A 27,492-nucleotide genomic window follows, 5' to 3' on the forward strand; every position below is an offset into this window, starting at 1 on the left:
ATTTATCATTAAGTGCAAGATCGTTTTTTTTTTTTTTTTGGAATTTTTAGTTATCAATTTTTTTTTGTTATTTTTATTTATATTTGATAATGGTATGGCTTAAAAGGCAAGTGTCACTCGGAAATAATGCAATAACGTGAAATGGACGCCCCAAGACCTTCAGAAAAGCCAAATAAGGACTCACAGCCCCGCTGTCCAGTGGACTAAGTGTGCTGGATAGCGAGTTGAAGAGGCTTGTTTGTCTTCCATGCGGTCCCGATCGAATCGCGAAACACCCCGACGCGACAACGGCCGGGGACGCCGCAAGAGGGCGTTCCGGCCAATCACGGCTTGGTGCGATTAAGGCTGAACCGAGAGACCCTCCGAGGAAACCGAGTTCAAGATTAAACAATTATGCTTACGGGACACAATGTTGATGACAAATGAACTCCAACATGTGATTACCCTATGGCAATGAAGCTAGACAACATGAATGACAACAAAGAAAGGAGCAAATATCATCATCACTAAATCGGTCCTCTATGAACGGTTCTCCCACCCGCCTCAATCAACTTAGAGTCAAGCATACGCAACTTATAACTTGAAATATACTACAACACGTCCTAATCTTTCACGAAATAGGACATGATCAAGAACAAATAATGAGGGAATGAACTCAAACGACACAATGGAGCCCTCGGCCGAGCCATGAACCGAGGCGCATACGCAAGCTCTCGAGACAAAAAGGGAAGACAAATGGCAAGGTGAGCAGCTAGCGGTCACGGTCTTAGTTGGAAAAACTGGCCCTAACGCATGCTCGGATCGAACGCTTCTATGAATGTAACTTTAAAGATCAAACTATGTTACCCGAGGTGCCCTAACCAAGCTAATTGCGATGCTCGCCAGGGAAGGCGAGTCTTCGTACCTCGGCTTTCGACTACCATCGCAAGCTCGGTATCCTTTGGCGAATAACCACAAGACCAAAGGAGAGAGACTATACCTTGAACAAACGAAGCATTCAGCTGTGTTTGCATTTGTAAAAAAAGCTCGTTTAAATAAGTTAAAGCAATGATTCATCGACCGAGGGGATCGGTCCGAGCGGGACTGTAGAGGTAAAGACCTCGAAAGCGTCGATTTGTGACTGGAAGTTCCGTGCGTGTGACTATATCCCATGATAATTTTTGAAATTATTTAGAAATTATTTATTGATAAAACCGACTTCGTCTTTTGAAAAAGTTTGGCATCTTTGAATTTAATACCATCGGTTGAGTTCTTGAAGTGTTGATTAACGATGTCTGTCATATAGAATTCAAGGTATAAGACCAGATCATTGCGATCCATTGCATTATGAACAGAATATTGCATCTAAATCGAATGTGCCGTGATCACGCAGGTCGCCGGAAAAATTTTATGACACATAAAATGAACGAAGTTGACGCAATCGCACGCCGCTTTGAAATGGCACGTTTCGTGTGGAAATTGCACGCTGCGATGGAATTGCACGACGTTCTGAAATCGAACGCCGACAAAAGAAGGATATCGAATGCAGTTTTCTTCACAATTGAACGGAATGACTTGCTATCACAGGCTGTCATAATAAAATTGCATGAAATTGATCGATGATACTCGGTCGTATGCTAATATGATGAAACTGCATGCTAACATCAAATGGCCATCGTCATGTTATGCGGAAAAGGTCGATTCGCCGTCGTGATTGCTTGGTATGAAAACACGAATGATGCACAAAACAAGATTAAGACCCGCGCACGGATCATCATTTGATGCGATAATAAAATGAAGGCTCACAGACTAAGATAACATGGAACTATCATACGATCAAACCAATTTCGATTCTCACAGTATGATTTCAGCATGATCTATTCTTAGGATAGGATTTTAGGGTTACACATGATCAATGCGAAGATCTGAGAAAGAGAAAGAACAAGGCAAATATCATTGCGATAACAATTGCGTCTTGATTTATACATCCAGATGGAAATTACAATGGGATCTTACAATAAATTTTTAACATATTTACGACCAATATTTCAACTTTTCGAGGTGCTCTTTTCCCTATTCAATGAATATGTACGTCATAATATATCCATAAGGGAAGGAAGTCGTTGTCTTTACCCAATAAGCTTCCACATGTATCAGCAGCTTTCATCACACCTCGTTCTCGCCGGTGCTTCTACGGGTACAAACACTCAAGCTTCCCCTGGACGATCATCTGAGGGCGATGGCTCGTTGCCATAGTTCAAAAGGTGTTTTAATTCTCCTCTTATCAAAGCCAAAACTATTGAGAGCCCTGGATCGAAAAAAGAAAAGAAAAAAGGTTAATCAACAATCAAGCAGAAAGCCATTATGGGTTGAGCGAATCGTGCATTTGGGTACCTAATGTACAAGGAACAAGGTAAAGAAGAGCGGGTTGGCCATGACCATCCATAAGGTATAAGCCTAGGTATGTAAGACAAAGGCCTGCAAAAAGAATAGAAAGCTCCATCAGGGATGGTAAAAAGTACATGCCAGTGTCCAAACAACCACGATATCACAAGTAGTCAGGTGTACGTAACGAAGAGATAAAAACTTTCAATTAACCAAACTGCAGGAAAACTATTAGGAGTCATACAAGTAGATGGCGTTTAATCTGATCACAAAACCCATATGAATATGAAAAAGAGGAAGAATATGTCAGATGAGAGCATAATCTTGAATTTCAAGCAATTTCTCGAAAGCCAGGTGTAAAATCTGGTACAGGAAGCAGCTCGTGTGCCAATCAGTATAATGATCGAAAGGCTGGCTGCTGACGTCATCAGCATTAGAAACATAATGGTATATATAATTCTTCTCCAAGCAGAACCAGACCTCTCCAGCACGAATTGCCACGGAGCTTATTTTTATGGCTGAGAGGCGCTAAAAATGTTTACATCTAGGACCCTATTCATTTGTGACAATACTACTTCGAATATTCTGTTAAGATACTAAAGTAGCTCCAGCAGAATGAAGCAATTTTCACGACTTTAAAGGCAGAGAAACATAGCCCCCATGCTAATATTCCGGTGAAGTTACTACTTTGGTCAGCTCCGGACATTCAGGATTCGGGACAGCAATGTACCAGTGTTGAAGACCAATTTAATCTGATTTGGAGAGCCACCAATCAAAGCCAGCCAGATTGGACTAAGGCTGAAGCCAAGTTAACAAGCCAGTCCCAGCTGTTTCATATGGGAGCTATTTTATATTCTATTATCCAAAATGCCAATAGTTCTAACTGAAAAAGTTAGGTAAGAGTAAATAGCCACTGTTATCTAGTTCGGCCTTATCCTCGGAAGTTCACAGCATGATCTAATGACAAGCCAAAATTTTTGGTTTGGTTTGAAAAACATCTACAAACTGAGAAAAGCCAAGCGTGCCACTAACAACCACTTAAACATGGAGGAAATGGATGATGCAGAGGGAAAAAGCAAAAGTGACTAGGAGGATAAAACCAACACCGACTCGAGAAGCATTTAAACACAAATCGATTTCATGATACACGTTCTTCACAAAGAACAGGAAATAGAAATTCATTCACCTAAGACAGACAATACAACCAACTCTTATTATACATGAGAAGGAAATACAATATCTCTAGAGCACAATAAAAGCAACGAGAGAGAAGACAGCAAATAATGAGACATAGAAAATTGTTAAGTACTCACCAACTCCATATCCAACAGTGCTCCAGAGAAAATATCCATTTAGTAAACCTCTCTTATTTTCTTTGTCAAATCTGAGAAAACCAACTCAAAAATAATCAGAAAGATTGCATTTACGGTCATGCATGACGTTGACACAAGATTTGTAAGAACCAGCTACCTTTACATCCATTGTTGGATTTGTAATATAATGTCTGGACACTTTCAGTGAATAATTACTTAATCATCACAGGCAAGTATATCCACCAGTTGTCGATAATTACTTAAGCATCATAGGCATAAATTATTGTCGAAAATGAAAATATTTTTTATTGGCTAATTATTCCAAGTGATAAAACCAATCATTATTGGGAAAATATTTTACAAAACGGGTATTTTCTGCTAAACAAACGGACCCTAAGTGGAAAAAGAAATGAACAATCCAAGGATTCAGACAACCTCCAACAGTTTGTTGTTCGACTCCATCCGGATGATGGAAAAAGAATGAGTTCAACAGGTTATTAAATGACACATTCTTATAAACAGTTGCAAGCAGATTCTTATATCTCAGCAACTTGGAATTTTACCATAATCTATAGACTACTTGACATGTGACATGAGTATTATTTTAACAAAACTTTGGACTTTCTTTCACAAATGCAGTTTCACATTAGCAGGTACTCAGGCCTATAACTAGCACAATGACCAACATTAAGTTACTGAAATGTGAATGCTGAAAGAAATGAAGTATACAAGCTATTTGTTCACTAACTTGATAATACAAGGCATGTATATGCATATAGGAGCAGTGTGGAAAGGTTATGATGAGTGTCCCTGAGGGAATTAACAAGATGGAAGGCATATTCACGTTTTTTTGTAAATGAACAAAGATGAAAAGAGTGGTAAATAAAGTTAGTACGTCATCCATATGATTTTTCAAATAGTTAACAGGAAATGCCTAATGTACTTGACATAAGTTCTGAACTATTTTCTTCATTGCATAAAAAAGTTCAGAGAAATACTTTTTATCTTCTTTTTTTTTGGTCGGATCTACTTTTTATCTATTTACCTGAAAAAATTAGGAGAACTACCTTTTATCCACTTTTTTCCAATCCTAAGGTATAATTAAGCACATTTCAAATCTTTACCTGAAAAGAAGTGAAACAAGAAGACCAGGAAAAAGAATGTCCCCAAACCCAATCATGTCATAACCACCCCAAGGGTCAAAGAGCCGAGGGACTCTCAACAGCATAGGAATGGAACCTCCACCACTATTATCACCACGAGCAACCTACAAATGGGGAATGAAATTATTCAAGAAAATAAACTGATAAGAACCGAAGTAACTTCCAAAATGAATGTTAAAAACTATCCCCTTAACCTAGTACCAAGGAAATAAACTTCCAAAAACATGCAGCAGTCATATTTTGATGTGATTCCGCATGGTTGGTTAAAAATTTCGTTCCATAGTCGGGAAGACCATTGTAAACACGACAAGACTCATCTAAATGCGAGAGAGAAAATTTTCCATCTTATTTCTACAAGACATGTAGCTCCAAACTGCTCTATATCTGGAATGGAAAAGGAAACTTTTAGTTGGGATTGGTATGGTGGGAAAAGAATGGAGGCAAGATAAGGAAGGACAGAGGGACGTATTACAAGATTTGCGGTTGAAGTACAAATATATCCCACTTCCTGTATTGCACAAGTACATCTCTTTTGCCGCCAAGAGCCAAGAGAAATTGAATCCCTAATCGTAAATAAGACTGAATCTAATCGTCCATAATCACATTGATCATCTCCACCAGTATTATCGATCCATTATATTCTTCATCGCGCTTATCCTACTCTGCTATCATCTGAGAGAAGTGCTTTCATCCATTGTCCTGCTCCACCAATGTCCAAGTGCAATATTGTGGCCATCAACTTCACTCCATTCTTCATCGCTGTCGGACTTCGACCAATCGTCACCATGTGTCTCCTCCTCAGAATCAATCTCCAGCAAGTTGTCATGGTTAGTTAGTTGTCACTGCTCAGCATTTTCATCGACTCATCGTTGTTGAACTGAGAACTTCAATGAGGTCAGCTAGTTTCTGGTCTCTTTTCCTGAGACTACAAAGTCATTCTCAAAGCTTCAATCCACTGTTTCCCGAGTTTCTACTCCATCACAGAAAAATTTCGGCAACCGTTGCTCCTTGACGCCAGTTGATGTAATTAAATTTTAGGGATCGATCTGTTAAGGTGGAGCTCCCTCTGAATCCAAAACAAATAAATGATCAAACAAAGTTGTCACCACCTGCTACTGATGTATCAACTCTGTCATCTACCACCTCATTCACATCTTCCTGTGTGGTTATTCCCATTCTTCCAGGAAGCCCCACTATTGCTACAGAAAAATTAAATGGGAAAAAGTTATTCAGCTTGGCTTGCTGCAGTTGAAATATAGTTCCTTGGTCAAAGCCTTGAGGATCATCTTACCAAAGTTGTATCTAATATTCCCGAGACCGATCAGGCAATTGGGCCCAAAGTGAATGCTCCATTTTGCTCAATCTACTGTGGCAATCCTTTCAACCTAGCCCGATGACCATGTTTCAGCTTCATCGAGCATTTGTGAGCACTTATCTTGGTACATTATAGACATTAATAATGAATTTAATGACCTTAGGCCTTTTACCAGTAATTTTTTATATCAGCAGGAGCAACGAGTTATGATGTGTACAGTTCTCTGTCTTCATGGTTTTTGACCGGAACTTCAGCCTATTTGAATGCACATTTTAGGCGATGCCTGCATCGCACCATTGCCAAATGCTTTTCCATAGCATGCTGTCCATATCCTCTACATTTGCAGACAACATCGGTGATTCCATATCGAGCAATTCATATACTGTTGCTACAATATACAGGTTCTGTGGGCGGGTGTGGAGCTGAAGTTATTACCACTAGACTTGAATGTGGAGGTCCTGGTAGTTGTGGTGACCCTCCACAGTGCACTCATTGCAACTACCTCGGTCACGCTTGAGATACTTGTAACTATTTACATAGCTGTTCTCCTCGGATACTTGCTTTAGATCAGAAAACTAATCTCAGTGTCCATAATGAAAGTCCACAGGTCAGAGTTGTTTCTGGTGTTCTTGCCTCTACCACTATCTCTTAGGATGAGCGCAATAATATCCTTTAAGCTTTGAGCTGCCCACCAGGAGAGCTCTTCCTTAGTTTTCGTAGCACAGAGCGCCACAGTCCAGCCACTTTCTTAAGCCATTGATTTTCAATTCTGGCCCCAATGACCATATGTGCGGTAACAGCTCATCCTATCACAAATATTTTTGTCCTATATCTTCACCTACTGTCACTTGGAACAACTGTACCATTTCCTTGCGTTTCTCATCTACTTTACATCTCCCACAATACTCCTTTAATTAAATCTCATTAGTCAACTTAATGAAGACCAAAATTGTTCAGTAACCTTTCTTCTAATAGATAATCACATGAAGAGTTATAGAGCTATGGCTCCAACTACATCTGAGCTGATGTGGTTGAAGCATCTTGTTGAGGTACTGGGATTTACGCTGACAGAGCCCGCACTGTTATTTTGTACTAATCAGGCTGCTGTACATTGTAGCCTAAGATCCAGTGTTTCCTTAGAGACCTAAACGTATTATGATTGACCTTGCTTTATAAGGGAAAGTTAATCTCTAGGGAAATTTAACAACCTTTTTGAGGTCCAATGGTTAGCTTTCTGACATATCTACATAGCCTCTCCATAGTTCTCAAGTGAATTACATTAGCAACAAGCTTGGAAAATATGACATATATCTTCATGTTGAGGGGGAAATTCAAGAGCTCTTGTAATGACAGAAGTGTATTCGTAAATAGCTTTAAAATATTAAAGACAGGTAGGTTACAGTAAATCCCAATCTTTCAGTCTCAACATACCTTCTGTTTTTATATTCATAACATCAACAATGCCATTATTAATCAGGATTCCTACACTTTAAGGTTTAAAAGAGTAAAAACAGGTTTAGAAGAGTGGTATAGACCTTACCACAACCATAACGCTTTCTTTGAAGAGAAGAGGCGAGAGGAAGACCCAAAAGATGTCGTAAAGAAATGCGCAACATAGTAATACCGATGCAACCTGATTGGAACACAATCTTCAGTATGGCAACAGAAATCACTTGTGCAAAACATGAGTAAAATTAGAGCTACCTTAATATTTGGAAGACGTGCAATCTGCAACACTGTTATCATCATGCAAATTCCCTGAAGAAAACATATCAATTAAGTGGAAAGAAACACTTCGAGGAAATATATCTCTAACAAATCTCAAATAGCATTACAGGAAAAGCAGAATCCAGCTACCGTTATGCAATTAAGAAACAAAGGTAAAAAGGCAAAAGAAAAGCACATGTATGCTGATTATCTTTATTGGCAAGTCCCCATTGCCTCCAAGTGTAGACCTAACTGGTGAAGCAAAATGAGAAACAAAAAAACATGGCATTGCTATGTTGAGACAAATGTATTGACACATGCAACCTGTCAAGCAACTGCCCCAAAAAATCTAGGTTTGAAAGAACTCCATGTCATAGCAGTAAAATCATTGACTTCTAATATTGTTTTACACAAATACATGATGCTCCTTGTTAGGAATAAAGGAAGCTGTGTAAATATCATATTTTGTGATTGCGATATTCTGTAATTCATGTTTTCTAGTTTGCAATTGATAATTTTGATTAAATACTTAAGCGCAATCTCAATGACACGTGGTTCTCTCTAGTCTTTATTTCCACCGTTACATGGTACCAAAGCACTGTGTAAAGATAAACCCTAAAAATCCAGAGGACTGCCACCTGTACAATGCAGATTACAGTGTAGAAAGCCTAAGCCCATTACACCTTCAACAATCGCCCATTGTGCAAACTGATCAATCTCATCCAACACCATCGCCCAACATCATTCCCCAATGCCTTCGCCATCGAAGAGGCAAGGTCAATACATCAATCATTCCCCAATCGTCCATTGTCAATTTGTTGCCTAGAAGAGGGACATGATGGTATCATGTTGTGAGGTGCTTTTGCAATGATAAAGGGGTACTAACCCTTATCAACAATAACTAAAACCTCAATTTGAGGTTGTTCGTTTTCACGCAATAGACCTGACCTAGGTGATAAACTACTTTTATGTTAACTTGGATTTCTATGTTCAGGACAAACCTAAGGAAGTTGAACAAGATTGCTGATCAATTTAGGCAATGACCTAAAACTCTACGATAGATAAGACTATAGAAACCTATGGTAAGGATATGAAAAAATTTAGACGAAACATCATCCTTTCCAATGAGTATGATAAAGTCAGTTGAGGTGGGGGACCAATAAGGAGCATTAACCTTATAGGGTGTATCACATAATAGTTAATATTTATGCAGTGAATCCACTACAATATCAAGATTGATAGAGGTAAAAATCTTCCAGAATAATATCAATATCAATAAGCGAAAAAAAAAAGCATAATTATAAAAAGCCTATTGAGATTTGCACCCACATATCAAATACAACTTAGCTCTTAAGTTTTGTCACTTTCATATTAACTTGCATCCTCACAACTTCACTTATTTACAGTAATTGCCATTTTCCTTCCCAAACACCCTACCCAAAAAAAAAAAAACATAAATACTAACACATTCTCTCTCCTCCACCAGCTCCCCCCTACCAGTCCCGAATCGGAGCCTGCCGCCATGGGAGATCAGTGAGCTCTGTGACAGAGTTCACATTGACACCCCGAGCTCTGTCACGAAGCTAGCCAGGCTCGCGCGAGCCCTGGGGGGCTGATCTTGCAGCTCACGCAAGCCCATCCCTTTCTACCACGCGGCTCATGCAAACTTGACTTGCCATGACTGCAAGCCGGAGCTCTATGAGATAAGAGAGAGGGTGGCTCATTGGGGTGAGGGGCTCGGCAGCAAGGGGCAAAGGAGGCAGCAGCATCAGGGGATGGAGGTAGCAACAGTGAGGGGTGGAGAGAGAGCCTATTGTTTGTGACTAAGTAAGGAGGGTGGAGAAAGAGAGGGAGGGGAAAGAGATGGGTGTAGGGTTTGGGGATAAATGTGTCTTTTCAATTTGGAGGAGATGCAAATTTCAGATTTTTAAAAAGTGAAAATGGTTTTTGATATGTAAATGAAAACTTCAAAATACTTTTTGAAATCTTCCAAAGAAAAACACCAATTGCTATCAACACATTATATGAACATGAATTACTTCTTAAGTCTCGCTGCTCTATGGGAATTTCTGGATCTACATATTATCCGATTAACACGTGTATCCATTTACTGGCACATGTCCAACACTTTCTCATTTGGAACTAGCTATTATCATACATTCCCAAAAGGTTTTCCAGGAGAAATTAATTAGATAATAGAATCCAAAGGATTCAATATATCTGCTTAGTAACTTGCTTGCCATGACATACCATATTGGTGCAAAGATTATCCTTAGCCGGACCCAGGGCAAATAAGCAACCTTGAATAGCGTAAGCACACTTAAAGTTCTAGAGCAACACGATAGACGAATAATATGAAGCATCAAAGATGACAAGTCACATTTTTCTCCAGCCCATGCCAAGCAAAACAAACAAAGAAATAGATAAAGTCCAATGTAGTGAACTCACAAGAATATCTTGTCCAATCCAAGCCCAGGAAGCCTCCTGATTTACAGCCCAGAAAATGGCAAATGCCATGCATAAAACTAGCACGATTACAGAGATCAACGACACCTCTCCTATCAGAGGTATACACACCATCTTCTGGCTACGGTTTTTGGATTTTCTGCTTTCATAAGACGTGACAAAGTAAGCATATCAACATAGAGAAATTGAACATCTTCAATAACGAAACTAAAGGATGAAGAGGATACCTAGAGATTAACCCCAATATACAAGAATGCATTCCCTGTAAAAAGAATTATGTAAGTGAAAGAAAAATGATAACAAACTACTATAATCAATCTCCCACTTATACTGAGAAAAACTAATGAACTGATGAACAAGATCGACATACCACAAAACCGGCATACAAAGGACTAGTCAATAGAATAGTAACATCGCACATTGCAGTGAGTGCAGATTGACAGTGAAATTTGGGTAATCATCCTTGAGGATACAGAGCTGTAACTCCATCTCCTCTCTACAGCAATTGAAGCAGTATATATTTCCATCTCCACATTACTCAACAAAGCAAGAACTATCTCCCAATTCTCTGACAAAGCTATCTAAACGTTCTAGTGGGGGACTAAGAAAAAAGTCTCAATTTTTGTTTTACATGTGATGAGTGCCAAGCAAGTTGTGATTACTAAAAGAAACTTTAGCAGCACGGACAGAATCGTCGTGATTGATAACCCAGTATAGAAATGCCACAGATATTCACCAATACTGTTGTGGGTTAATGTTAGGTTGTAGAGCTACCTTTGCTGGTTTCTTCATAAATATTTTCACTTTCATTAGCATTGAATAGTAGCTTAGAGGATCTTGAAATAAAATGCCTGTGAAATAAGGCCTAAAAGGAAGACAACTGACTTCCACGGAAGATAACACTCCGTATTATATCCACCAATTGTATTATACCTGTTCAAATTTACTTCTCCTTAACTCTCCCATGTAATGTTTTCCTCATTCTTACTAATTCAAACTTAAGGAACAATGACTTTGGAGATCAGCATATCTGGATTGTTGTGTTGATCAAGTAATGTATTAGTGTTTCTTTTTGCAGAATCAAACTATCTTCCACGGACTACAACCAATAGTTCCCCAACTTCCACACATCCTGCCTCCACACCTCACCAACCCCCCCCACCCCCCCCCCCCCACCAAATCCCCCAAAAGGAGAAAATCCCCAAAAGAAAAAAAACAGAGAAAAATGGATAAAGAACAAAGTGAAGACGAGGACTATGGGTACACAGAGAGTATCTAATACACATTGTCAGCTGCTACCACTAACTTCGCGCAGAGGTTGGTAAGGAATCATGCTAAGCATCGGTCATAACTTCAAAAGTTCTCTACAACAAAAATGAATAGTTCAAGGACTCAACTAACAATAAATGAGCAATTACCTCAATACCACCGATGCAGAAGAGAACTATCAGCACCCATAAGACCCATGATGACATGAAGAAATAGAGTAGCACAAGAAATACTGATGCTGTAATGACAAAGCAAACAGCACCCTTAACACTTATATCCAAGACTTCCTTCTCAGAATCATCTTTGGCTATTCCAGCATTTGAAGACTCCTATCCATCAAAAGAAAAATAATATTCAAATAGTCAATCTGTCAAGTTGACAGGTACAAAGGATGGAATAAATTTGCTATTGTCCACATGCAAAAAAGGACAAGCATACTGACTGAAAAGAAACAGCTGTAACACTCAATATCGATTAAAACCATATTAATGCACTTCATCCAGAGATAAGCTTCAAAATAAGAAGAGGAATAACCTTCGGTGATAGTTCATTATAGCGCTCATCATTCTGCTCAGCAGCAGTGAAATCGGACCAAAGTGAAGCACAGACAATCGTTCCAACAGCCATCATCCATAGAAAGACAACAGAGAAGTCAACTAGTGGGCGATCTGGGGAGTATAATAGTATCTCCACTGCAAAGAAATTTGTGATTAGAAACACCAGGAGCATCCAAAAGAAGATATCTAAACACCGAGCTATAGTAATCCTGCTTAGATAGTGAAAGTGGATAGGAAAAATTGTTAAGAAACATTGGTAGGAGCGCTACTAAGCACAATCTTCCTCTCACTTCAAAATTGCAGAAAAAATTAGAAAAGTATGCACAAATGATGTTATGGCTTGGGGCTCCTCCTTTGTAACACTTTGGACTTTCATTAGGCTCTTCTTTTCATTTAACTAATATTAGGGATGGAATCCTAATATTAGAAAAGTGCACAAATGATGTTATGGTTTGGGGCTCTTCCTTTGTAATACTTCGGACTTTCATTAGGCTCTTCTTTTCAATCAACTAATATTAGGGATGATATCCTCAAGAAGATTGAAAAATATACACTTCGCGGTTCTAAAAAGGATTATCTCTCCAGTCTTCCAACTCGTTTTCTGTCTTCATTGCCAATTCTTGTTTTGGATTCAAAGAGAATTTAACAGCTACAAAGGTAAAGCACTCGGGATGGTATGAAGGATGTCATAACTCTTTTTTTCTCTTTATTGCCAATTCCTGTTTCAGTTTCAAAGAGAATCGAATAGCTCCAGAGGTACAGCCCTTCGGATGGTATGGTTGACATCACAAAAAGACCATTCAAACTCCTTCTTATTGAGATTTAAGAACTTATTTATCTTCAAGCAAGCCCTCCTGAGTGAATCGCTATGGAGATTCTCTTCATAATGTGATTCTGTTTGGTGAAAATTTTGATAAAGAGATGGAACTCTTTTATACATTGGATTGTGTGTGAAAATGGAGATGGTAGAAGAAATTCATTTTAGCTCTCAAGCAGTCAACAAGCATGCGATGGTTTCAAACTATATGTTTTCAGAGGGTGGATCAATTTATTGGAATCCAGCTTTCATACATAGTTTTGATTATTGGAAGCTTTTTTTTGATTGACTCCTTCCCAGCTCTTCTTTGTTTAGCTAAAACCCATGGTTTTGGGGATGACCAAATGATATGGTCCAGTGTTGTCAAAACTGCTCTAGGTTTTCTCTGGTTTGTAACATGGCTTCCCCCATTTGTAATATCTCCAAGCTTTCTCATGAAAGCAACCCTGTGTAGGCATGGTTGTTTGGATTGCAAGTGATCCGACAATCCAAAAGTCCCTAAAATGATCGAAGTTACTCAAAAAATTGCAGGTAAATACGAAGTGAAGCAGGATCACAGCCCAGGACCGTGGGATCATGAAGGGTTGCAGACCACATATGATCCCAAGGATCCTGTTATACCCAGGAAATAGGCTAATTTGGCTTAAGGATATGGAAAATGGGCCCATCTTTTGCAAGCCCAAGACCCATTTATACATCTATCCTTTCTTTTACAGCCCATCTCTCTATATCTCCCACACCCCCCCCCCCCCCCTTTCAAGGGGAGCACATAATGTCAGGACATATCATGTGCAGCATGAAAAATTTAATTTAAGCATGCTCTAGACGGTAGAAAGCTCACCTCGTCCATCAACTAGCATAGAATTCAGAATTCTTCCAGCGGACTTCGACACCATTATGACAGGAATTGATATGTTCATAGCAGTACCATTTTCAGGGCAAACCATCTCAAAAAGTTCTGCAATGTTTTGATAGATGAATATCAGGCAATACTGAACCAAGTGTAACTCCTTCATTAAGCTTCAACTTTCGCTGCTATTGCAATAGATGTAGAAGAATCAAGGAACTAAAGCAGAAAAAGGACCAAATAAAGGCTCCAAATTCCTCATCATGGTGCACTGATTACACTACCTTCTTCATCATTTATCACCAAAAGGCCCGCAGCACTTTCTACTTGTGCAATTTCCGCCTTGGCTGTGAAGTCACAATCTCCACGTGTGGCTAAAGCAATAGATCCCTTTAGCTGCCAAAATATAAAGAAATCAAAACAAAGATAATATCAACAAGAGGTTGATCATAATCCTGTCAAATATATAGCAAATTGATTATCACAATAAGACACTTTATGAGGAAGGTAATACCTCTGTGGAGGAATTTGAGCAGCAGTTTGCGGGATTTGACAAGACAAGAGGTAGTTTGACACCTTTTTTAGCATCAGAAGGCAGCAAGGCCCCAAATCTTGCACTTAGACCACCTAAAGTTTTACCTTTGCTGCCATTAACCCAACTTTCAACTTTTACCTGAAAGTTTACACTCAGTATATCAGAGAGTCAGCCTCCCAAAAGAATGACCATATCATCCATCATGCAGAATAAAGAATTTCAAACATAAGTACGTCTTGATCTCAAGAATTTCAAACATGAGCACGTCATGATCTCAAGCTGACAGGTGTAACTGCAATTCTCACAAAGCTTGTTCGATTCTCACCTAACAAGGGGAGAAAAAGAATAAATTCTGCTGGCTCACTACCAAAATCAGTATCTTCAAATCCAGATGGATAAAAAGAAAAAACTGGTCAGCCTAGGGATTCACGATTACACATGGAATTGGTAAATGGTGATGTCATATGGTTAGGTGCATAGGAGTATTAATAACACTAGTAACACGAAAAAACGATAGCATCACCGCTTAATGGAGGGCATAGATTGATTGTTTCACATAATATAGAGCCTATATATTTACGTTAAGAGACATCTTTGTCATAGCATTAAAGCCTGCTCAAGTCTTAGAGCTTCTGCAGCCTCATCAATGAAGGAAGGTTTCTACTCACGTCCCTACATTTCTTTTCAAAATTTCTTTTTAAGTTTTGATTGCTAACCCATTTCAGGTGTATCCAAATACGAATAAACCACCAAAAATCCCTTTTAAAAACAGACATTCTACAACTGCTTATCCACAACGATGGAGTCGTCATCATTCAATTTTTCAAAAGCAAAGCTAGGTTCCTTGACTTCAATGCTCACGATCTTAGTTCCCTGGGACACGTTACACCAATCCTCAAACAACAATAGCATGAACCACATACCAAAATTATTGACATGTCTCGAAAGAGACCTCAAATGTCCTCAAAACCTCAAAATAATCATTGTTAAATTCTGACCAATACTTTGCGGCATGTCTGTCACGGCATTGAAAGAATTTTCATTTCATCTTTAAGTAATAGTTCCAGAAAATACCCGAGCAACAGCCAAATCAGGATTTACTTTGACATGATGACTCAAATTCGAATTGTTAAGAATCTAAATATATAATCATGTGCAATTCATGTTGACTCCACTGAAAGACAATTGGAGTAGTCACCAATGTTTACTTCAAAGATACATACCAGAAAAACTTGTGAAAGAACTGTATAAAAGTTTCTTAGGAAGAGTACATCAGTTTTTTTTCTCAACCGACCCTTACATATTGCTATTGTAGAAACACACCTTCTGCTACCTTGCTAGCCTTGGAAATTTAAGGAAGACCTTGTTCTATAGGATGTAAGCCCAGTTTCAACCTAAGAAACGAAAAAACTAAAAAAACTATTTTCTTCAGCGAAAAAAAAAAACCAACCAGAGTTCAGAACTGCCAAATTTCTTCCTGAAACTTTAATTCCTAAAGCAAAACAAACATATTGCCACATTACCGATGCCAGATCTCCCTAAACTTCCACCGAGACTCATTCGATATTCACGCGCTTTTTCCAACTCTCTCGACACTACAACGAAGAAAGCTCACATCATCGACGCGACACCTCGTCATTCCAGATCCTAATTAACGATTTTCCGCTACGCAAATAGCGAGCGTCTCTAACTCTGCTCGATCCAATTCCATCTCATTCCTCAGCAATCGCAACTGACTATTGGCAATCAATGCACCAAGCCACAACTACCCGCACAGCAATACGCAGCTCCCGGAAATCGAACTCGGAGCAAATTCAAACAAGCGAAACAAAGCAGGCGATCGACGCAATCCGCTTCGGCAGCCCCCCGAATCGGGAGCTAAAGATCGAAAATCGAAGCTCGGAGGAATCTAACTTCCCCGACAAGGAAGAGGCGCGGGGCCCGAGAACCGCCAAAAGCTCAATCGGAGGCCGCGGCGGAAGCGAAACAACGCAGTTCCAAAAAAAATCCATCGCAAGAGAAAGCGCTCCCAAGAAAGAAGGAAGGGGAATCGTCACCAATTGGAAGACGTTGTGGCAGAAGGGGGAGGTCGGGGCGGCCTCGTCGTCGTGCGAGGTGTCCGACGCCGACGCCGGCGGAACTGCTCCGGCCAGGAGGAGGAGGAGGAGGAGGAGGAGGGGGAGGAGGATCGGAGGCGGCGGAGGACGGCGGGGGGAGGAGGACGCCATCGTTGCTCGGAAAGGAAGGGAGGGAGGAGGATCGAAGCAGAAATTTGAGGATTGAAGAGAGAGAGAGAGAGAGGTGGGCGCATGGATTTTCGATCTCCCCTGTCAACCAAACTCGCGCAAGAATTAGGAAAATTAATAATAAATAAATAATTTCGACCCAAAAATAATAATAAATAAATAAATAAATAAAAAGAAGAGAAGAAGAAGAAGATTAGGTGGGGGCGCAGTTTGCTAAATATTGCTGTTGATCCGATTTTGACCAAAACGGCCCCCGCGCACCATGCTTGTGGATGTCTCGGCCGATCTATTTAGGGATAAGCGCGGTTTATTGAATCTTCTAAACTCGTCATGAGAGCGCAATCGAATCATGAAAGTTTTTGAAAAGTGGGATCGGGTATTAAAATTTGTTGAATTTGCGCAATCGCATCCGTCCCAATTTGATCGGCGGAAAAATAGTGACGCGGTTTTCTTCATCATTTTCTCTCTCGTGCATAGGGCATTAAGATTGAAAAAGGCTAAGCAGGAAAGATGAAATCAAGCAGCAATAAAGATCAAATGATATCTAAGCAAATGAAGTACGAGGACGGTGAAGATCACGGGCCGTATCGGGCAAAATTAACAAGGCCTCATTATTAAGCCCTAGGACAGACCTCCCATGAGCTATGAGACAAAAAGTAAACGTGTATTAAAATAATCGTGTAATAAATGCCTAAAGCCCTAGACAACATGCATAAATTATCTAATCAGGAATCACTTATCGCTATGATGTTAAAAAATATCATATTATACGTAATTATCTTTTATGAAGCAAATTAAGATTCTAGGATTTAACCTCAAGGCCCTAACTTACCCGATATGAGATCAATTAGACACGAGATAATCTAGATTGCCCAATCTAAAATGCAAATCTACGCGAGGTGCCCTACGTGCCATGCAATCTTTTTCAATCTCTTCTCATTAATCTATATGAAATTTGATTTGTATGCATGCTATATCCTATATGCATAAATGTAAAAATCATATAGATTCAATCTTTCCCTAGAAAAATCCGATTCTTAGGCAAGGGCAAAAGCGTAGCACGAAAGTAGACACTCTAATGTACTTCTCACGGCTATTAGCAAAAGCAAAGGATTAGAATCCTTCTAAAACAAGACTAAATCCTAACCTAGGTGTGCAAGGGAATCAAACCTAGGGTTGTCTTAACACCAAAAAACTTGCAAGTCAACATCAAACTCATGAAATCAAACAAGAAAGACATGACTACGTAGTATACTTAAACGGGCGGCCATGTAAGGGGATCACGCATTACATTCTAATATGAAATTCACAACCCTATATGTCATTCCATTCATCATGAAAATTGGAAAGTGCGCAATTAAGGTAGTTCCATGTTTGAGTCACGCCCTCAGATTTTAGACGTCTAACGTGATCAATTTTGTTAGTAGGGTATTTCATAGGCCTTGGGCTTATCTATCTAAGGTGTACTTCCTCGTCATAATCAAAAAAACATGAACTGAAGTATGGCAAAAATTACATCATCTAGTACGTACAATATATATAAAAAAATTTATGAACATTTTGGATAGTTAGATGCGTACCAAATCATACATTTGCTAGTGATCCGATACATTCGCTTCCAATTCAAGAGATTGTGAATTTGTCAAATAGTTAGGTACCGATTAGACGTTGAATCAGATCAATTCATATCGTATGAATTGAATATCGAACGATTATGAAAATCACAACCCGACTTTATAACCCAACCATCGTAGGCCACATAGGCAAATATGATCTACAGGTCTAAAAAAACTTGGAGAATTAATGTCGCGTAAAACATTAAACAGACCCATTACCTAAACTGGAGAAAAACAAAACACAATTTAGCAGAAAACGCAACATGAACTGATGTGGACGCCAGGTGATCGCAGCCATGAAGGTTGGATGTCTGTCAATGGACAAAAGATTGTAAATCAAGTAACCCTGATGTAATGAAAATTGAATCATAATTGCTCAGAGTAAGTTTCACAGTCCTCACTCTCATAGTTGAGTTCAGTCTTCACTCAGATACAAAAAGATGCAATATTCAAGTCCTCTTTATCTTTGAAAACGTTCCTGTCTCTGAGAAGTATGTGCTTTGAGTTCCACTGCCAAGCTGGTTTGCATGAGCCTGTGGATTTGTAAGCTCGATCCCCTGCGGATGATGAAAAATCATTCCATAATAACATTCAAGTAAACAAGGAAAATACTAAATTGGAGTCGGAACTCACCCAGAAAACTTCTGCTTGCAATTACAATGTTAAAAGACTGAGATACGATAATAAATAAAAACTCAAAAGAAAGAGGCTGATCGGTATATGCCATGTTAGAAATTAAAGGGAACTACTATTCAAGGCCCAGTCTTTGGCATAAACATACAAAAGATAACTCTTGCTTCCGCTCCTGAACCTGTCAGTGTAAAAGAGATGTGTAACGCATAGACAAAACAACAGTTTTGTCACTAAATTGTCACCAAGGTTTTATATTAGTGCTTCAAAGTTTGAACTACATTAACTCAAACGTTTCTAAAAGATCTAAGGTCGGTACTGTTTCTTCCTTCTTAGGATAAAACTTTGCCTAAGGAGAAACTATTTTCATTGACTTAGGTTGTGTTTCTTCCTTTTTAGTATATGTCTGTAAGTAGACAAACAATTCTCTTTTATGCGGACAATTAGCTTTAATTAAATCAAGCAACTGCAAGAAGGGTAGAGCATTCCATGTTGAATTTGATTGAAATCCATGTTTTGGAATGATAAGGTGGACCATCTCCACTTACTCCTTTCATTCTTTTTGTTTACCCCCAGAATGTCACCAAATACATAGAGGCAATAACCATATAAATTTTCAACCCTACAATTAATCAATCAATTAGACTTGAAAGAGGATATAACATGGAAGACTGTCTCGCCACTACTTGAAATGGAAAAGATGGAACAACGCAATTGATTCTGCTCAATGCTCAGAAAAACTGTAAAACCCAAGTGAAAAATCCAGCACATAGGAATCCAAACCAAGGTGTATAATTGTCATGAAGTCCAGAATGCTCCATACTAAGACATTATCTAATTGTATGGGGGGACAAGGAAGAATGCACAGTCAGCATTTCAATTAGCCCTGTTTTCTATTGATTCACCTAGGTTTGCATATTTATTACATCATGTCCACTGCAATACGATTAACAAGTCACACGTCAGATTTGGGCAGTACCTATGAAACTATTACTATTTAGCACAACCCATCTGAGGATAAACCTCTCAGAGAATACTTGAGTTGATTGGTTCTGCACCAAGACAAGATCAACACTAAACCACCACATACAGTTGCCAAGCTGAGAACAAGGAGGCTACTGAGCAGATCTTTTCTTTCCTTTTTATTTCAGGTTAATGATGGAAATGATTATGCACTCAGTTTTGGCATCAAACTGGAATTAAATGTCAAGCAGTAATTATCATTTCCTGCTTGAAGAAAAAAATTCCAAGGCACTGATAAATTACTGGCCATAAATGACGGCACAGACCTGCACGGGCGTAAATGCCAGACTTGACGTAAGGCCAGAGGTGGCACCACTGCTTCCAAAATTTTTTTCCTTGAACCTGAAGATGATGTAGATTATTAGGAAAAGCTGACTTGAGGCAAAAATTAGTAATCTAGATCGGCAATTTTTCAAAAGTAAATCTTGTCCTGGGAGGACCAAAGAAACATACTTTTTGGCAACTTTTGCAGCAAGCTTACTCTGACCAATAGACACTCGCAGCTTTCCATTCCCTGCCTGACCAAGCATTCCATAGCCTTCCCCCAGTCCATCACCTGACAAAGAGAAAATACATGTAATCATGAGAGCTTTTTCCCCCACACAAATAGGTCAATGGGAGACAAACGAAGTATACACTGCCCATCACTCAAACTCGTTCAAAGGCAACTTTACCTAAGGAACTCTCTTCAGGAATACCAAATTGCATTCTGTTGGCCAGTTTTCTCATATCCGTTATTGCATACCTGAAAAATAAAAAATAAGCCAACACATCGAACCACACGTTCATGAAAAACAAGCTACTTTTTGAAAGAGCAAGAGAGACCTCTCCTTCATCTTCCTTAGACGACGACCACCTCTTTTCTTCTTGGGCTCAGAGTCAGGAACTGGAAGAGGCTTTGGCTGCTTTGCAGGAGGCGGCTCCTGCCATTTCTCAATTTTCTTTCGAATCTCCTCTCTAAATGCCCTCCCTGTATTTCCTGATGGATCTCCCCTAGTAGAATCTACACGTGCAGCGAGTGTTGACTTTGCAGCCAAAAGTCGGCAAGCACGCATTCTTAGAGAAGGTGGAGTAGTCTGGAATACCTCTGTTTGCTCAATGTAGCCTACACGAAACTGAGATGTTGCAGTTGAAAAACCAGCTAAAGTTTTCTTCTTTGCACCAAGAAGCTGGACATTACAAGCCGGCATCTTAGCCAAGGCTGAGAGCCCACCAGCAGTTCCCATCAGTTTTGCAGCAACTGCGCTCCCAACAATGGCAGAAAGATTTGGCGCAATGTAGCCCATTCTACTTTCTACAAAATCAAGAACCTTCTTTTTCGCAGAATCGAGAGCAAGAGCTCGATCACATGCATCAATTGTTTTATTAAGGTCCTCTTCTGGAAGTGGCTTGCCACTCGTAGTTGATGCTGTAACTGAGACAACCATGATGACGGCTGAAGGTAAAAGTCCTTCCAAATCAACAAGGGTCAAATCCACCTCATTTCCAATTTTCTTAACCACCCTCGCATAATCTATTGGATGATGGACGAGCGATTCAAGCTCTGGAAATTTCACATGGTACTTGCCACGAATAAAATTGTGGATAATCATTATTTCATTCTCAATTTCGACTGAGAGGGCATTACAGTCCACAATGAGCTCATATTCCGGATCATCTTCCAACACCATCCCATGATTTGAGATATCAGAACCTTTTTGAAGAGCATCTTCCACTTTCTGCCATTCCCACAAATAAATCAAATTATTTCCAAGCAAAGTTGGATATCGACACCAATACCATGATTTAACAAATTCCTCCGTATAGCTTAAGCATACTCATGTTCATTTCAACGTGCTTTAAAGGAAACAAGGAGCAATACAGTACCAAAACCAACTTTCAGTGGAAATTAATGAGTCGCCAGTGACATAAAAATGAAGCCATTTCGGTCAGAGGACAGCACTAACAACAATTATACACAAGGAGTTAATATAACACAAAAGTGAATTAGAAAAAAGGAGAACTGATGTTTTCAGCTCATACACACAAATGATGAATTTGTAAATGCAACAGCTACATCACTAGCTCCTCAAGTAGAATATTTGTAAGAACAATGGAATTTAGATCCATTCCTTGCTGCAATTTTGTAGGTAAATGCATCACTAAGATTCTTGTTTCAAGATTAAAGCCGATTTTGCCATATCTTGTTAGCTTGAATCAAAGTGAAATCATTGAGGGAAGGAAAATTGGAGATAATGTGATGATTGCACATGACTTACAAGGAATTATCATCGTAAAGTTATCTCCAATATCTAATATAACTGCAGATATGACAAAGGCGTTTGATTCAATTAGTTAACAAGGTTTTAGCTTAAGATTTTGTTTTATGAAAATGTAAAAAAAAAGACTTGTGTCAGCCAAACATTGGTTTTTGTGTGAAAATTGGGGTATTAGCTAATAAATTTAACATGTAACAGGACTTGTCACCCTCCACTCAGTTTCCTTGAGGCAGGGAAGAAATGTGTTGGCATGTAGCAGCAGGAGTTGTCACCCTACGTTCAGTTTGTGCGATACAAGACTATGGCTAACCCCCCCCCCCCCCCCTCCCCCCCAACACACACACACACAGAGAAAACAACAACAGAAAATAGAAAAAAAATTAACGAAAGAACGAAAGAGATATAAGAAAAAGAAAGACTTAGCAATGAGGTTTTCAAGACCAAAGAACAGGCTATTCTAATATATTAAAAACAGTGATTGTGGACTAACCTGCATTATGTCTTTGAATCTCTGTGACTTCTGTAATTTGGAAACATTATCAAGATCTTCATAATTGAGGGTCTCTATGTCAGCTAGTTCCCCGTCAATATCTTCTTCCATGTTTCCAGCATCATTTTCATCTTCTTCCTAGGAGTATAAACATCTCAGATTTCAACGTATGAGAAGGAACATAACTAGCTAAGCATATAATTGGATATTAGAAATGGAGGCTTGCCTAATGTTCTACCAAAAAAGGCTGGGAATAGAATTAATCGATGCGCAAATAATTCAAGATGCGTAAACAGATAGATGAGAATCCTCAAAGAAAATCATAAAGAAAGCATGTAACCAAGTCAATGCAAGATGCCTATAGTAATGAAACCAAGAAGTATAGTGTAGTCACTCACAATTAGATCAGCCTCATTGTCAGACAACTCATCCAGGTCCGCAAGGAAAGAATCAGCCAGAGCAGCCTGAAACCACCAGACAACACAATATCATGCAAGGTATCATCATGAGTTAAATAACTAGCAAACTTGTACAAAACCTGCAGAGTGACCAGTCAACTGAAGTGTCTCTGGTCCAAAATAATCAGTTCTATAGGAGATAGGAGATGACAGAAGCTTCACTTCCAAGGCGGTAATAAGTCTTAGATAGCAAAAAATCCATTAGTGTTCCACGAAATCCTTGGCATCAACTACTATAATTTGGTTCGACTGATAAGAGTCCATAACACGTGAAACTTCAAAATTCATGACAGAAACGACTCCAGGGTGCAATACAGAACCCGAATGCTACACGAAAGGCCAAACATACCCATTTACTTAGATTGCTATATACAAGTCAGACAGTGATCATAGCTCAAACTAGGTTAAATTCTCACGGACCAATTCACCTACGACAGCGGACCCATCAAGCATCTAACAGAAGGGCAGTTCATCGACACGGGTGCCGAACTTCTACTCAACCAAATATTCTGGCAACACTCAAAACCTACGCAACCCTACAATAGCGGTCGATCCGCAACATCATGGCAAGACATTACAAACCAATTAATCACCAAGTTCGTCGTCACCCCAATGAAAAATTATACAAAATATAAAATAAAAAAAACGAGCATGCGCGACTGCGGGAACAGTCGTCGTCAAAATGGCCAAGACAGCCCAAAGAAACTCACCATGATCTCGAAACCGAACGCGCCTCGGCCCAAAACGCCGGAAGGGGGGGCTCAGGCCGCCGCCGCCGAGGAGCTCGAAGCAGCCGAGGGGACGGGGCGTGATTAGGGTTTTCTGGGAGGGATGGAGCGGGGAGGAGGTCAAACGGGGGAAGGGCGGCGCGCGTTCACACGCTGCGGCGCGCTCCGGGAGAGCAGCGAGGGGGGCAAGTGAAATGGAGATGGTCACAGAGAGAGAGAGAGAGGGAAAGGGAGGGAGGCCGTACGGAGGTTCTAGAGATGTTGCAGAGGATGAAGAGAAGAGCACCTGCCCAGGATCCTGTTATACCCGGGAAATAGGCTAATTCGGCTTAATGGTATGGAAAACGGACCCATCTTTTGCAAGCCCAAGACCCATTCATACATCTATCCTTTTCTTTTGCAAGCCCATCTCTCTTAAGCATGCTCTAGACAGTAGAAAGCTCACCTCGTCCCCATCAACTAGCATAGAATTCAGAATTCTTCCGGCGGACTTCGATACCATCACGACAGGAATTGATATGTCCATGGCAGTACCATTTTCAGGGTCAAACCGTCTCAGAAAGTTACTGCAATGTTTTGATAGATGAATATCGGGCAAGACTGAACCAAGCGTAACTCCTTCATTAAGCTTCAACTTCCGCTGCTATTGCAATAGATGTATAGAAGAATCAAGGAACTAAAGCAGAAAAAAAGGAACAAATAAAGGCTCCAAATTCCTTATCACCAAAAGGCCTGCAGCACTTTCCACTCGTGCAATTTCCGCCTTGGCTGTGAAGTCACAATCTCCACGTGTGGCTAAAGCAATAGATCCCTTTAGCTGCCAAAATATAAAGAAATCAAAACAAAGATAATATCGACAAGAGTATGATCATAAAATCCTGTCAAATGAATAGCAAATTGATTATCACAATAAGACACTTTATGAGGAAGCTAATACCTCTGTGGAGGAATTTGAGCAGCAGTTTGCGGGATTTGAAAGGCAAGAGGTAGTTTGAACTACTTTTTCAGCATCAGAAGGCAATTTTTTGGAAAATGCATAAAAATTGAAAAATTCTAGAAAAATTCATAAAAATTTCCAAAAATAAAAAAGTCGATTCGGAAAATATGAAATTTGGTGAATTTTTTTTAAAAAATAAAAAAAAATCAAAAATTTCAAAACTTACAAAATAGCTTAAACAGACCACTTTGAGTGAAATTTAAATTTTGAGGTGCAAAAATAAAAATTTCAAAACTTCAGAATGCTTAGAATATCTATTAACCACTTTGATGAAATTTAAATTTTTGAGTTTCAAAAAATAAAAATAATAAAATAATAAAAAAATTCAAAACTTCACAAAATGACTTAAAATACCATTGTACACCCACTTTGAGTGAAATTTAAATTTTTAGGTGCCCAAAAAAATTTTAAAAAATCAAAATTTCAAAACTTTACAGAATGGCTTATAATACATGTGGCCACCCACTTTGAATAAAATTTAAATTTTTTAGGTGCAAAAAAAAATCAACAAATCAAAAGCGGATTTATGTTACGGAAATCAATTTACGGAGCAGAATTAGTCATGTTTTACCAAATGCATTTCTCCTCAAATCAATTTCGGCAAGAATTCGAAATCAATTTCGCAAGAATTTGATTTAGTGCAGAATGTTACCATTCGCGGCTTATGCCAAAATATAAAGAAATCAAAACAAAGATAATATCAACAAGAGTATGATCATAAAATCCTGTCAAATGAATAGCAAATTGATTATCACAATAAGACACTTTATGAGGAAGCTAATACCTCTGTGGAGGAATTTGAGCAGCAGTTTGCGGGATTTGACAAGACAAGAGGTAGTTTGACACCCTTTTCAGCATCAGAAGGCGGCAAGGCCCCAAATCTTGCACTTAGGCCACCTAAAGTTTTACCTTTGCTGCCATTAACCCAACTTTCAACTTTTACCTGAAAGTTTACACTCAGTATATCAGAGAGTCAGCCTCCCAAAAGAATGACCATATCATCCATCATGCAGAATAAAGAATTTCAAACATAAGTACGTCTTGATCTCAAGAATTTCAAACATGAGCACGTCTTGATCTCAAGAATTTCAAACATGAGCACGTCTTGATCTCAAGCTGACAGGTGTAACTGCAATTCTCACAAAGCTTGTTCGATTCTCACCTAACAAGGGGAGAAAAAGAATAAATTCTGCTGGCTAACTACCAAAATCAGTATCTTCAAATCCAGATGGATAAAAAGAAAAAACTGGTCAGCCTAGGGATTCACGATTACACATGGAATTGGTAAATGGTGATGTCATATGGTTAGGTGCATAGGAGTATTAATAACACTAGTAACACGAAAAAACGATAGCTTCCCCGCTTAATGGAGGGCATAGATTGATTGTTTCACATAATATAGAGCCTATATATTTACGTTAAGAGACATCTTTGTCATAGCATTAAAGCCTGCTCAAGTCTTAGAGCTTCTGCAGCCTCATCAATGAAGGAAGGTTTCTACTCACATCCCTACATTTCTTTTTAAGTTTTGATTGCTAACCCATTTCAGGTGTATCCAAATACGAATAAACCACCAAAAATCCCTTTTAAAAACAGACATTCTACAACTGCTTATCCACAACAATGGAGTCGTCATCATTCAATTTTTCAAAAGCAAAGCTAGGTTCCTTGACTTCAATGCTCACGATCTTAGTTCCCTGGGACACGTTACACCAATCCTCAAACAACAATAGCATGAACCACATACCAAAATTATTGACATGTCTCGAAAGAGACCTCAAATGTCCTCAAAAACCTCAAAATAATCATTGTTAAATTCTGACCAATACTTTGCGGCATGTCTGTCACGGCATTGAAAGAATTTTCATTTCATCTTTAAGTAATAGTTCCAGAAAATACCCGAGCAACAGCCAAATCAGGATTTACTTTGACATGATGACTCAAATTCGAATTGTAAATAATCTAAATATATAATCATGTGCAATTCATGTTGACTCCACTGAAAGACAATTGGAGTAGTCACCAATCTTTACTTCATAGATACATACCAGAAAAACTTGTCAAAGAATTATATAAAAGTTTCTTAGGAACAATACACAAGTTTTATCCTCAACTGACCCTTACATTTAAAGGCCTTAAGCTCAAGGCTCCTGAACACCTGCTTTGGCTTTCTTGGTAAGCAACAGTACCGATTAAGTAATAAACATTTCTTCCAAAACTATCCTCATCTAATTTTTGATTTTCCGATTTTGCCCTCTCTTGACTGTTCATCGTCTTCTTCGCTTACCTCGGCCGGTGTGGCTGTGAGTGGACGGCGACGGGCCGGAGAGGGGCTGGCGTGGTCGCGCAACCCAGCGACCGTCACCTGGAGTCGCACGACCGCCGCAATGGGCCACGCAACCCAGGCAAGGGCCGCCTGAGGTCGCACGACCTAGATGGCACTCCCCGGGAACTCGCACGACCTCAGAGAGGCGACACGTGATTCTAGCTGAGGTCGTGCTACCTAGACGACCCTCGAGAGCCGCCGGCCCTTCGCCAGCTCCAACGAAGGTTGCAACTTTTCTTTAATAAAAAATAAAAAAGTGCCCAACAAGTATAATTTTTCCAAACGCTATTTTACCCAAAGTTGCTTTGCAATGGACTTTTAAGTTACAACTTACCAAAACAATTTGCATTTTGAAAAATTTCTTCAA

General features: G+C 39.3%; 2 protein-coding genes across 3 annotated transcripts; both read right to left on the bottom strand.

The window, feature by feature from the left end:
* Window positions 1–1,905: 1,905 nt before the first annotated feature.
* LOC115686283 (signal peptide peptidase-like 2) lies at window positions 1,906–16,581 on the bottom strand. Of its 2 annotated transcripts, none has more exons than XM_030611515.2 (14): window positions 16,411–16,581; window positions 14,333–14,491; window positions 14,103–14,214; window positions 13,813–13,929; window positions 12,132–12,289; window positions 11,747–11,926; window positions 10,556–10,590; window positions 10,311–10,467; window positions 7,860–7,913; window positions 7,696–7,788; window positions 4,802–4,944; window positions 3,678–3,748; window positions 2,374–2,457; window positions 1,906–2,287 (listed from the first exon to the last, which is right to left on the bottom strand). In XM_030611515.2, exons 1-14 carry the CDS (start codon window positions 16,579–16,581, stop codon window positions 2,187–2,189), a joined length of 1,635 nt encoding a protein of 544 aa, XP_030467375.1. In that variant the 3' UTR covers window positions 1,906–2,186. The 2 variants fall into 2 exon arrangements, with proteins under 2 accessions (XP_030467375.1, XP_056177168.1); XM_056321193.1 differs by having other exon boundaries at window positions 10,311–10,470.
* Window positions 16,582–18,311: 1,730 nt separating this feature from the next.
* LOC115686292 (U4/U6 small nuclear ribonucleoprotein Prp31 homolog) lies at window positions 18,312–24,089 on the bottom strand. The gene is made up of 8 exons (XM_030611523.2): window positions 23,785–24,089; window positions 23,015–23,080; window positions 22,617–22,754; window positions 20,694–21,586; window positions 20,543–20,613; window positions 20,322–20,424; window positions 20,135–20,210; window positions 18,312–18,772 (listed from the first exon to the last, which is right to left on the bottom strand). Exons 1-8 carry the CDS (start codon window positions 23,785–23,787, stop codon window positions 18,665–18,667), a joined length of 1,458 nt encoding a protein of 485 aa, XP_030467383.1. The 5' UTR covers window positions 23,788–24,089; the 3' UTR covers window positions 18,312–18,664.
* Window positions 24,090–27,492: the final 3,403 nt, after the last annotated feature.

The sequence above is a fragment of the Syzygium oleosum genome, unplaced genomic scaffold (assembly GCF_021117445.2).
Source record: "Syzygium oleosum isolate NSW1041296 unplaced genomic scaffold, Sole_v2.1 Sole_v2.01, whole genome shotgun sequence".
Lineage (NCBI taxonomy): Eukaryota > Viridiplantae > Streptophyta > Magnoliopsida > Myrtales > Myrtaceae > Syzygium > Syzygium oleosum.

Excerpts from the sequence above, each read along its gene's own strand:
- LOC115686292 (XM_030611523.2), bottom strand. Across the intron at positions 21,587-22,616 it reads GATTCAAAGACATAATGCAG|AAAGTGGAAGATGCTCTTCA; the intron begins GTTAGTCCACAA and ends TGGGAATGGCAG. Across the intron at positions 20,211-20,321 it reads GCTGCAAAAGTTGCCAAAAA|GTTCAAGGAAAAAAATTTTG; the intron begins GTATGTTTCTTT and ends CATCATCTTCAG.
- LOC115686283 (XM_056321193.1), bottom strand. The coding sequence starts at position 16,581 with ATGGCGTCCTCCTCCCCCCGCCGTCCTCCGCCGCCTCCGATCCTCCTC. Across the intron at positions 12,290-13,812 it reads TATGCTAGTTGATGGACGAG|TGGAGATACTATTATACTCC; the intron begins GTGAGCTTTCTA and ends ATTTCTTTGCAG. Across the intron at positions 10,591-11,746 it reads TCTGCATCGGTGGTATTGAG|GGAATGCATTCTTGTATATT; the intron begins GTAATTGCTCAT and ends TTCTTTTTACAG.